General features: G+C 46.5%; 4 protein-coding genes across 4 annotated transcripts; 1 reads left to right on the top strand and 3 right to left on the bottom strand.

Moving 5' to 3' along the window:
• Window positions 1-4,910: 4,910 nt before the first annotated feature.
• B0T23DRAFT_397997 (uncharacterized protein) lies at window positions 4,911-5,555 on the bottom strand (the record flags this gene model as incomplete). Its single annotated transcript, XM_062838328.1, has 1 exon — window positions 4,911-5,555. One exon carries the CDS (start codon window positions 5,553-5,555, stop codon window positions 4,911-4,913), a length of 645 nt encoding a protein of 214 aa, XP_062691180.1.
• A 123-nt stretch (window positions 5,556-5,678) lies between these two features.
• Window positions 5,679-7,390, bottom strand: B0T23DRAFT_320866 (uncharacterized protein; the record flags this gene model as incomplete). The annotated part of the gene is made up of 2 exons (XM_062835198.1): window positions 5,679-6,545; window positions 6,614-7,390. The coding sequence occupies 2 exons, from the start codon at window positions 7,388-7,390 to the stop codon at window positions 5,679-5,681; spliced, it is 1,644 nt and encodes a 547-aa protein (XP_062691179.1).
• A 972-nt stretch (window positions 7,391-8,362) lies between these two features.
• B0T23DRAFT_385546 (ERCC4 domain-containing protein) lies at window positions 8,363-10,737 on the top strand. The gene has a single exon (XM_062837545.1). The coding sequence runs from the start codon at window positions 8,577-8,579 to the stop codon at window positions 10,512-10,514; it is 1,938 nt and encodes a 645-aa protein (XP_062691178.1). The 5' UTR covers window positions 8,363-8,576; the 3' UTR covers window positions 10,515-10,737.
• B0T23DRAFT_202412 (riboflavin synthase alpha chain) lies at window positions 10,597-11,932 on the bottom strand. The gene is made up of 2 exons (XM_062833409.1): window positions 11,529-11,932; window positions 10,597-11,416 (listed from the first exon to the last, which is right to left on the bottom strand). Exons 1-2 carry the CDS (start codon window positions 11,557-11,559, stop codon window positions 10,680-10,682), a joined length of 768 nt encoding a protein of 255 aa, XP_062691177.1. The 5' UTR covers window positions 11,560-11,932; the 3' UTR covers window positions 10,597-10,679.
• Between the last annotated feature and the right edge of the window lie 136 nt (window positions 11,933-12,068).

Raw genomic sequence — 12,068 nt, 5'->3', positions numbered from 1 at the left:
TGCTTGACTAAAGCACGATATCAAAACGCGATACGTTAGGCCCGCCGGGTTGGGTGCGTGATTGCAAAAGCATCCGGCAGATGAAATCAATGGAATGCTTAATGATCACAATGGGATGCCATTAGACGGTGATCTTGAACACTTGATGTGATACCCAGCGAAGAAAGAGTTTTGATTTGATTGAAATTAATTGATTTGTTAAAAATGGAGAAGTCTCGAACTGTACCAGACCAAGCCCAGGCGTGACCTCTTACCTAGACATGGAAGCTACCATTTGTAAGTTGAGGCAGGTAGCGTTCTTGTCTGAATACATCGATTACGTCGAGTTCAACAAACCTCTGGTGTTTCTGCTAACACATCAAGTCATTGCAAGATGTCTTCATCCCGCATTACTAATAGTCACATTCACGACAACGCCCTGAATAGAACCTTTTGGCCAGCTGATTGAATTCAAAACGTAGAAGTAGCAAAAGGTGCAATGAAAATAGAAAGCTGTATATTTGACTCTCCATGTCCGTTTTTACTTCCGAGTCTGTAGTCGCAAACTCGATAACGACGGACCATCTCTGCCCACGCGTACTGGTGATGACAACCATACACGATTCTATATCGAGAACCCAGTTTCCGTTATAAGCTTACGAGTAAAGACGTTCTTCATATTCCTTTTCTCCTTCCGCTCTTAAGAATAGCTTTGTTAGGCTTGAAGAATACTGGTTAATACCTATGTGTAGTTAAAAAGAAAAAGTAGCACGGTGGTGGTGGTGGTGGTGGCAACTAAGGGATTAACAATGTGAAACAAACTAAGAAAAAAAAAAAAAAAAAAAAAAAAAAAAAAAAAAAAAAAAAAAGAAGAAACAGAAAAAAAGAGACAGGGACAGAAAAAGATAATCATCATGTTTGCCCCTTACTCTCAAATGTTACTATCGAAAATCTTTCTCGAGTGTGTGAGCTGCACCAGGTTTGGTTTGGTTCTTAAGTTTTGGTTATACATTACATTCATCTATGCCGGTATTAGTACAAAGTGAACAGATTCAACGGTTCTTTTCATATACCAGCCGGCGCTTAGTATCACGGCACATAGACTAGGCAAGTGGCTGGCACTGTTAATCTGACGAATGTAATAAATAATTAACTATGGGGAGTAAAAGAGAAGAAGAGAAGTGCTGCTCTGGCTGGTATGATTAAATATAGGAATGAAGTGGGTCCCTGGAAGGGATGTAGCTAATTAGATAATACGGGTGGATGTGATAAGGATGTACCTAATTAGAAGGCGCGGATAGGAATACGGACTATGGGAGTGGTTTTAGTAATTAGTTTGGCTTAGCTATGATATTACCCCCCCGGCGGAAGAAAGATTTAGACCTAGAGTCGATTAAAAATAGTAAAATCCTTTATTATTATAAAGATCTATGTGAAAATTATTAAGGTCCTTAATGTTGTAGAGCTTTAATTTTTAAATTGTGTTATTGGTATAATTTAATTTAAATTATGGCCTTATTTAGCTAATCCGTTGCTGTAATGTATATACTCTAGTTTGCGCTCGAAGTCGTTTAACGAATGAGAAATACGAGAATTGTAATTTGAGACGGAATTGTCGTTATTATTATTGTTATTACTATTATTATTGAGAATTATAATAGTGTAAAATTGAGTATATAAAGAAGAAGATGAGGCTTTGGGAGCCGGGATTATAGTATTAGATATAGGAGGTAGAGTTTTATTGGGAGTTGTATGGAATTTAATAGAGTTGAGGGAAGTTTGAATAGTATTAATATTTATAGTATTTTTGTTTTTGTAATTAGCGCCACTATATTTGCTAGAAAAGTGAATAGATCCGAGAATTTCTTTTAGTTTATTGATATAGTTTATATAAGTCGTTGGCTGGGGACGAATTTGTAGTATTTGTTTGCGAATCTCCTTATTAAAAGTTTAGCGGAGGAGAGAGATCTTTACGGGTTCGGATTAAGTATTAGTTTGTGCTTTGTAGAGTAATTATTCGAATTTTATAATAAATACGTTAAACGGATCTTTATATTATTAAACGGTATATAAGGCGGCTTCGGTTTATTAAATTTTATTAGGATTATTGTAAATACGGGCTAATTAGTTAAATAGAGTTTAGGGGTTGAAGATATTATTACTAGAGGATTGAATAAATTGTAGTATTATTAAAGTTTGGATTTTTTTATTTAATTGGGAATAAATGTAAAAGAATTGTACTTTAGTGTTATTAATAGTTTTACTATCGAGTTTAAGTTTGGTACGGATTATAGGTAATTAAATTTTAAAAGAAAAGTTAATTCTAATAAATTTGTTAGTATTAGGTAATTTTACTTTAAGAGTAGGCGTTTTATTAATAATTTTAATTAATAAAGAGAACTTTTTATTTAAAATATTTATATTGGAAAGTATATTTTAAATAGTCTTTTCTATATATTGGATTGTAATATTATAATTCTAAAGAATTTATTTAAGTGTAGGCGTAGTTTATTGCGGGTTTTGGTCCGCTATTATAGAGGATTATTGAGATTGATAGGTCGAGCGAGAATTGTTGTGTAAGAAGGTGTGTTTTGGTTATAGTAAATTAATTGAGGTAGTAATAGTTATTAAAATAAAGAAAAGAAAAAATAGGTACTTTTGAAGGGGGGTAGGTTGAATTATTTGTTTTTTGAAGGTAGTAAAGCTAAAAAAGTAAATATTAGATATAATTTGATAAGATTAGAGACGTAAATAGTTGAGATAATATTAATTAATTAATATTAATAATATAATTGTATAGGGGTAGGAAAAAAGAAATTCCGGGTTTTGGACCTCTCTACTAGTATAGCGAATCTTAAAGTTACGTATAATCTTCTATTTTTAATTATAAACCTTTTAGTACGCTAATAATATAATTATTATATAGCTTCTCTGTGCGTGTTGTATTAGAGCGTTAGGGTATATAACCTTATTAGTAAGGTAATAGGCGCCCTATTTAATTGTATATAGAAATCGGGTTCCATTAGTCGGATAAATGTTAATATAGTACGGCCTTACTCTTAGCGGTACTAATCGAAGAAAGAGAAAAAGATTATAATTGTTAATTAGTTAATAATAGTAAAGTTTGTGCGTTAAGTTAATTAGAAAAGGGATAGTTAATTAAGTATTATAGTATATAAATTAGGCAAGTGGTTGGTACTACTAATTTAACGAATGTAATAAATAATTAACTATAGGGAATAAAAGAGAAGAAGAGAAGTGTTGTTTTGGTTAGTATAATTAAATATAGGAATAAAGTGGGTCCCTAGAAGGGATATAGCCAATTAAATAATATGGGTGGATGCGATAAGGATGCACCTAATTAGAAGGCGCGGATAGGAATACGGACTACGGGAATAGTCTTAGCAACCAGTCTGGCTCAGCTATGATACTTAGAATAGGTACCTACCTACCTACCTACCTATTAACAACGAAGCTTGACTTAATAGTCTAGTTTCTTTCAAAACGTCTGCCTTGCTTTTTGTTAAGTTGGTGACTGATTCTTATCTATAAGCTTAGCAAGGTTACTCCGATGGTAAAAGCTACCCGGTAAAGAGACATTAGAATCCACTATTGGTTTCTCTATGGGACAGACATGAGATAAATGATCAGGAGGAAGGAGGAGGAGCTGCTGTGTGCAGAGAGGAGAATGAGTGATTTGACTTAGTACGTAGGCATTTAGGGTACGTACGTATGTACGTTGGATACTATTTATTTATAGGCTTGATTGATTGTTTGTTTGTTTCATAAGAACCACAAAGTTGGTTCTTGTGGCCTTGTCCTTTATCTACCTACGCTTCTTTGCTGCTTTGCTATTGTTTCAATACTTTTTTTTTTTTTTTGGTTTTCAGGATTGCTTGTTATACTCCCGAGATGACTCCCTTTTCCCACCTAGGTACCTACACACGCCGATTTTTGGATCCCTCTTGCTTTCCCTTTCTTTCCGTTTGATTTTGTTTTTTTTTTCCTGTTGGCTGTTCTGTTGTTCCGAATAAGTAGGTATACACTAACATACATAATCAGACAAGTGGTCTGTGGTAGGCAGTACATGATGAAGCAAGATGAATGAGGAGCAAAAAAAACCTGAGTGCCCCTGGGTATACCTAAAAAAAAAAAAAAAAAAACAATTGGTGACCGAGATGCTAAAAACCCGCTCGAGCGCTGGCTGAACTCTTTTTTTTTCTACCCCCTTAAATGGGAAGTTGGAAATCGTTGAGCCTTTTTGTGCTGTATAGAAAAAAAAAAAAAAAAAAAAAAAAGAAACGAAATCCCACCGGCCGGCCAAAAGATCCGTTTCAGATCCTTTATATCCATATTAACGACGCCACGCCATGCTATCAACAACACCAATTTTCGCCTTCCTTTCTTGGAATCTTCTTCTTTTCTTTTTATATGGTTTCCCCAAACCAGTTCAAGTCCAATGCATGAAACCACCTAACCAACCAACCAACCAACCAACACCAATATCTCAAAGCAACACCCACCATGAAAGCAAAGAATTAGGTATAAACCGTTAAACCCGACTTAACCAACCCCACAACATCCCCTTACCGACCTCCCCCACGACCCCGTGCAGGTCCCCGTCCATACCGATACGGATCCCTTGGATCAAAGTGCTTGCCCATAAACATGGGCTGGAAGGGGGGTTCCGACCTCGCCACGCCGTCCCACTCGGGTTCCCGTTCGGGAACGACGTCTACAGGAGGCGTATTCGGGAACGTCTCTTCCGGACCAGCGTACAGTGGAGCCAGCAGAATCGGTCGCCTTGCTGTTGTTGTGTTTCTGTCGGTGGGCGGCTTGAGACAACCTGCGCCTTCGTCGTCGCTTGCGATGAGGATGGAATCGGTTGGTGAGTGGGCTACGGTGGTGGATGATGACGAAGAGGAGGAGTCCTAGTCCGTCTTTTTCATCGAGTTGGTTTTTGTGTTGGGTTTGGTTTGGGCATCGGAGGTAAGTAGGGTTGGTTCAGGAAACGGGTGGTATTGGTGGCACTGGTCTTGGTTGTAGTCGACATAAGTGCGGTTGTCGTCATCGGAGGAGGGGGAGGAGGTTAAGTAGCTGTTGTTGAATCCTGGGTCCCAGTGGGAGTCTTCAGCCACAACGCCTAGGCCGTTGCGAGGGCGCGGACGCCAGAGGGAATTACGTCCTTCGGTTGGGACAGTTGCGCTCCGACGGGTTCTGGTGCGCAAGGGTGGATATTTGTTAGGGACCGTATAATCGTGACCGTCTCCATCAATGTGGTCAGATACTCTCTCGGACAACCGACGATTAGGATTATATGTGCGACCAGAATCTTGATTGCCGCGGCTGTCAGTGCTAGAAGTATCATAATGCTGAGAAGAAGATCTAGTCAAAGGCGACGACGACGATGACGGAGTAGCGAGCGGCGCATCAGGTTGAGGATGGACATTATAATCATTATGAGGCGTCTGCCCGGGAATCGTCCGCAGAAACTCGCGCCTCGACCGCTCCTCCGCGCGTTGTTCCATCTCTCGCCGCTCATAAAACTCTTTGGCTGTTTCATAACGTCCATTCATGGCTTGCTTTCGCCTTTTAAGAAATGCATCAAGATCTTGCCCGCTCCGATTAACCCACAAACGCCGTATATAATACTCCGCAAAATCATCACTATCTGAATTCGAACTAAAACCATACCCGCTCTACTGGATGTTTCCGCCGAATCGCTCAATAATCTGCGCAACCTGCTTGGCGAGCTCCGTGGCTTCACTGTTGGTGGCGGCCTCAGCGTACACACGGCAGGCGTTCTCGGTACCACTGGCGCGGGCAAAGGCACGGGCATCCTTGTACTTTTTGACGGCGGCGTCGATCTGTTCCTGGGCACCTTCGGGGTGGGACAGGCGACGCTCGGCATCAGTGGTCTGGAAGAGATCCTTGTTGCCAACGACAACGCGGACGAGCCTGTTGGGAAGATCGTTGTAGGTCATGGCCCAGTCACGGAGGGACCAGTTCTTGTGCGCCAGGATGACCTCAACGAGGAGCATGTCGGAGATGGCGTCACCGACGGTCTGGTTGATCAGGTCGCTGAGGGCGGCGAGGGTGGTGAGAGCATCTTGCTGGGCGGGGGACTGCGGCTCGGTGGTCTTGAAGGCTCTCAGAGCATCAGGAGAGAAGAGAACGGTGCCGTGGCCGTTGGCCTCAAAGTAGACACCGATATCGAAGCTCTGGGCGACGTGGTGAAGGTGCTTGACGCCAGTGGGAGTGCACATGACGGGCAGCTTAAGGTGGGAACGGATGTAGTTGGTGCTAGCACCGTTGGCATAGGCGGTCTGGACAACACCAATGCGGAGCTCATCCTTGAGACCGGCGCTCTCGACAAGGTCACCGATGAAGGAGGCAGCAAGAGAGGAGATGCGGTCACCGTCGAGCATGAAGAAGCCGGTATCGGGATCGATCCAGTAGTAGATCAAGCGGTCGGCATCGCCATCGAGAGAGCAGGACCTTACGCCGGGCTGGGGTGCGGGCTTGGGGGGAGCGCGTTGCTTGGTCTTGACGAAATCGGCGCCGGACTGGGAAAAGGAAAACAAAAGTTAGAAACCAAGATTACCACAACAGAATACATACTTGAGCTACTTACCTCGAGGTTGAGGACCTCGGGACGTAGAACGTCGTCATTGACGATCTTGACGTCAAAATTGACCTTGTCCTGGGGAACGTGCTTGAGGAAGTCGGCGAGCTTGGGACCTCCGACACCGTTGGCGCAATCGACAATCAAGGGGCCGTTGATTCTCCTGCCCTTCAAGGCGCGAACAAAAGCATCGGCCATCTTCTTGTAGTATCCGACCTCGCTGACTTGGCCGTAGGAGGTGGGGGTGCCCTCGGTGTTGGTAGCGCGGACCAAGTAGTGCAGCTGAGGGGTAGTCAAGATCTTGTAGTCGACCTGCTCTGTTTCGGTAGCTTCCAAGGCGGCGGCAAGGGCGGTGACAAGAGTGTGACCGGATGGCCTCGTGTCGCGTCCATAGATGACCTTGGCGGGAGCACTCAGGTCGATCTTGAGGTCGGTCGCAAGCTGGTTGTAGTATTGGACGAGGTCCTCCGGGGTAGGAGCGTTGACGAGGTTGGTCGCAAGGTGCTCCCAGTCCTGCTCGAGCATCTCGCCCATGGGGTCGACGATCTTGACACCATTGTCGACGGCGGGGTTGTGACTGGCGGTGATCATGACACCGATGGTCTGGGAGTTGAGCTTGCGGCTGCGCAGAGACGCCAGCAAGCCGACGCGGAAGGTGACGCCGTCGAGCAGGTCAGCCTTCATGCGGAACCCGGCAGTGCCATACTTGTATAGCTGCCCCTTCTCCAGGGGAACAATGGCATGCTTCTGGGCAGCAGCCAGGATGCGTTCGTCGTGATGCGCCATGGGAGGAAATTCGGAGGGGGGGTAGTTGTCTTGTTTTCTACTCAGCTGCGGTTTGGAGTTGGATTAGGAGAATGGAGAAGCGCAGGAGGGGAGAAGGAGGAGGAGGGGGTGGGATATGAAGGGCGGTCGGTGGAAGGCTGCGTGAGGAAGCCAGCCAGATGTACCTCTAGTAGCCAGTGAGTGTGGAAGAAGACAGAAAGGGGGGTTGGTCACCAGTAGAAGAGATACGATGGAGATCGATTGGATCGTCTTTGCTTGGATTTTGCCGGCTGGCAACGTGAACGAATCCACACGCAGTCCACATTTAGTGTAGAGTAGAACAACAAACATAACGCATGAGCTGGTTTCAGGATCCTCTCTCTCCATTCCCTTCACTTTCTTTCCATTCTTACCGTTTTGATGTGTTGTATGGATCTGGTAGGTTGCACAGTTCCACTGAGCTGTAAGTACTTGATCTGAGAGACTTTTCGAACGTAGCCAGCCAGCTGACGGCAACAATTGTATTGACGAGTTCCAAAGGGTTCCAACGTGAGAAACAAAGACTGATCGGGCAATGCAGCCTCGTGCAAGACAAAAGGGGACCCGACTCCCCCAAAGTGGGACTGCCCTGGCTGCTAACAGAAAGAATGGGGGGGCACCGTTAAGGTGAGCTGATGAGGGGCTGCAAGGTGACGGATGGGGAAATAGTGGGAGCCGCTAGTGCAAATCACCCAGAGCATTAGGATCCACTTGCACGTCATGCCCAGCCCGCGGTTTGCTAACGCACCTCAGCCCTCGAAAATTGTTAGTGCATGTTAGCGTCCCCTGAATGGTCCACTTACTAAGTGCCGCCGTTGCTCGGGCGACTCTCTTTTCTTTTTCCGAAAACCAATTACATAACACGACAAACGCGCAGTCCATCGCCGAGACGCGTCTCACCGGGCAGCAACCTTGACTGTTGCTTATACTTTTGACAACGGCATTCTCGTTCCCGGTGGTCGGTGATGACTTGCTAAAGTTGTTTGGCTTGCTTTTGGCACCTTTTTGGAATCCTGCTTTTCTCGCACATTCCTCCCATCATCTTCCCTGTTATTCCGCTACAACGAACATTGTTTTCCCTTGTTCTTGGTTTCTTGGGATTCATCTTGGGAGGGTTGATTCCAAGACCTTTTTCTTTTCTTGTTTCCATCTGCTATAACCGCTCATCATGGCTGGCGATACTGGTGCTAACCCACTGTTTCTCTGTTGGGTCAAGGAGTGGTGGGATACCGCCCGTGAACACAACACCAAAGGCGCCCCCACCTACAAAAAGGCATACAACTCACTCAAAGCATGTCCATTGACTTTTCAACATCCTTCGGAACTCCAGGTACTCAACGGGTTTGGCCCCACAATCAGTCAAAGACTTACCGACAGGCTTAAACAATATTGCGAGGAGAATGGCCTCCCCATGCCCAAACATCCCAAGAGGAAGCGAACGTTGGAGTTGGAATCAGCTCTTGCGGCAGCGGGTGCCGCGCAAGATGAACAGCCATCACCTCCCAAGAGAGCCAGGACAGCCCGACCTTATGTTCCAAAGCTGAACAGCGGCGCATATGCTCTGCTCATGGCTCTTTCAGATCTTGGACCTAAAGAGTTCATGGACAAGACCACGCTTATCGCCAAAGCCCAACCTTATTCTGAACACTCCTTCACCGTTCCCACCATGGCAAACAAATCGTATACGGCTTGGGATTCCATCAAGACGCTCGAAGAGAAAGAACTTGTCTATATACGTGGTCGGCCTTCCAAAAGATTTTCATTGACCGATGACGGCTGGGAAGTGGTCAAGCGGATGAAGGAAGCACAGAACCTCGTGGATGGAGTGGGTGGGAGCGCGAATACGTCAAGGAACTCCATTGCTAGTGGCAGCGGTACTTCAAATCCCAACCGCAGTGAGAACGTCAACCCTAATCGCCAAGACAGCGGTGTCAAGAGGGAGAGTCGATACACGCCTCTTGACTTGAAGCCGTTTGTCTCGGCTACAGCAACCCTGGATAGACCATTACAGCCAAAAGCTCTCACGGCAAATTCAGAATATAGTATCATCGTCGATAGTGACCATGAAGACCCCAAGTATGACGAAGAGGACCGGAAACCAATTATCCGAGAGTCGACAAACCGCGACTACATCGACCTGGTAGCAGACGGCGATTCCGTGCCTGACGAGTCCAGCCTCCCCCAGTTTACCCCCATCAGACTAGCCCCCGGCTCCTTCACAGTCGAACTAGTCCTCGACACGCGCGAAGTCCAAGCCAAGAACAACCGGGACCACATCCAGGAAGAGCTCTCCAAACTCGGTGTTCGACCCATCATGCGGAGTCTCGAGCTCGGCGACGTCCTCTGGATAGCCAAGTGCAAGCAACCGGGCTGGCTTAACAGGCTAGGCGCCGAAGGTGACGAGGTCGTCCTAGATTACATTGTCGAGCGCAAACGCCTTGATGATCTTATTGGGAGCATCAAGGACGGGCGCTTCCGCGAGCAAAAGTACCGGCTGAAGCGATCGGGCATGAAGAACGTTGTTTACATTATCGAGAACTACAACATCGACATGGATATCCGACGACAGTACCAGGACGCAATGGACACGGCCATGGCGTCGATCCAGGTCGTCAACGGCTATTTCCTGAAGAAGACAGACACGATTGCCGAGTCCATCCGGTACTTGGCGGCGGTGACGTATATGCTCAAGGAGACATACGAGAGCAAGCCGCTGTTTGTCATTCCAACTCAGGTCCTGACGGCCAAGAATTACTTGCCGCTGGTGAAGCATTTGCGGGAGAAAGAGCCGTTCAGGGGGTACTATATCAGCTATCCGGCCTTTGCGTCGCTGGTGTCCAAGTCGGAGATGATGACGCTGAAGGATGTGTTCATCAAGATGTTGATGTGCATCAGGAGGCTGTCGGGAGAAAAGGCGATTGAGATCCAAAAGGTGTGGAAGACGCCGTATCAGCTTGTCAAGGCGTTTGAGGCTTGCGGGAGTGATGAGAATGGGAAAAAGAAGCAGAAGGTTTTGGTGATGAGTATGCTTTCGCACCTGGTGGATCGGAGGAGTGTAGATAAGGGACTGAGTGAGAGGATTGCTGATGTTTGGGGTTTTCTGTGATACTCGTCGGGGTTGAAGAGGCCAAGAAGCCTTGTTTGAATAATTGTCTTGTATATCAAAGTGTCCTGGACACGAGCTTAGTACATGTCACGAATGGTATCATACTCTTCTCAATTTTTTTCCCTTCCGTATTGAAACCGTAAAACACTTCCATTCAGCACAACCTCAAGAAAACCCCTGCTTCACAATCCCCTCGACAACCTTCTCCAACAACCCCCTCCCCTTCTTCTTTTCTTCCCCCTGGCCCTGTTCCTCAGCAGAAGCAGACCCCAACAACCCCTCCAAATACCCCCTCAAGCTCTTCTCCACATACTTGGCCGTCATATCCACCTCCACATTCACCGTCTCGCCCACTTTTTTTCCTGCCACCACCACCCGTTCCTGCGTGTACGCAATCAACATAACCTCCCACCACTCCTCCTCATCATTCACCGCCGTCACCGTCAAACTCGTTCCATCCAGCGCAATAAACCCCTTGTACACCACATACCGCAACACTTCTTTATTCTTGGGTCTAAACCGGAACGTCAACGCCTCACCATCGGGCGTGATCTTGATGATCTCCGCTACGGTGTCGACGTGGCCCTGAACAAAGTGGCCGCCCATGCGGGTGTCGGCGCGCACGGCCCTCTCCAGGTTCACGCGCGATCCGGAACGCAGGGAGCCGAGGTTGGTGAGCCGGAGAGTCTCGGGGGCGATGCCGACGGTGAAGGAGGCGGAAGGGGTGAGGGTGAAGGAGGTGACGGTGAGACAGACGCCGTTGACGGCGATGGAGTCGCCTAGGTGGCAGTCGGAGAGCAAACCCGAAGAAGAAGAAGAAGAAGAAGAAGAGGGGAGGAGGGTGATGGTGAGGGTTGTGCCGTTTTTGGAGAGGGGGTCGTTGGGGGTGTAGGTTGTCACCTCTGTTTTGGTATGAAAGTAGTTAGTGAGGGTGTTCAATGATGATGATGATGATGGGTGGAAAATCGGGGTGAAAAAAGGGGAGGGCAAAAAGGGGAGAAGGGGGGAACGGACCTCCGATTTCTTCGACTATGCCGGTGAACATATTGGCGGTTCAGTAATTTGAAGGGTACGATGATTTGGAAGGTTGTTTGTGTGGTGTGAGATTGGTTCTTGTTTTGAGAGATAGTAAAGGAAATGTGAGTTTGATGAGGTGAGTCGGAGGTTGTTGTTGGTGGTGATCATAAGTGAGAATGCGCCGTGTCCCCCGTTTTCCGCGGGGTTCCAGTCTCGATTCGATGACAGATGCTGAGTGATGTTGACGGACCCCCCCCGCCGCGCGGATGGACCGGCCTCGGCACTGCTATGTAGGTACCTCTAGCGGCTAATAGTGGGGCTTGCTGTGCCGGGTTATCACAACTTGCGCCGGAGCCGAGGCCGGAGGGAGTGATGATGGCTACGGGGTTATAAGATATTGTAAGTTGTTGTTTGTTTATAGATAATTATTCCAACTAGTATCAGAACACTTCACACAACAAGCAAAATGCTTTCTTACCTAACAATTAACCAAGGGTGTTCTTGTATCCATCTGGTCAGGGTTATGTATGGGAGGAC

The sequence above is a fragment of the Neurospora hispaniola genome (assembly GCF_033458365.1).
Source record: "Neurospora hispaniola strain FGSC 10403 chromosome Unknown B0T23scaffold_6, whole genome shotgun sequence".
Classification (NCBI taxonomy): domain Eukaryota; kingdom Fungi; phylum Ascomycota; class Sordariomycetes; order Sordariales; family Sordariaceae; genus Neurospora; species Neurospora hispaniola.
This window is presented reverse-complemented; position numbering and strand designations above follow the sequence as displayed.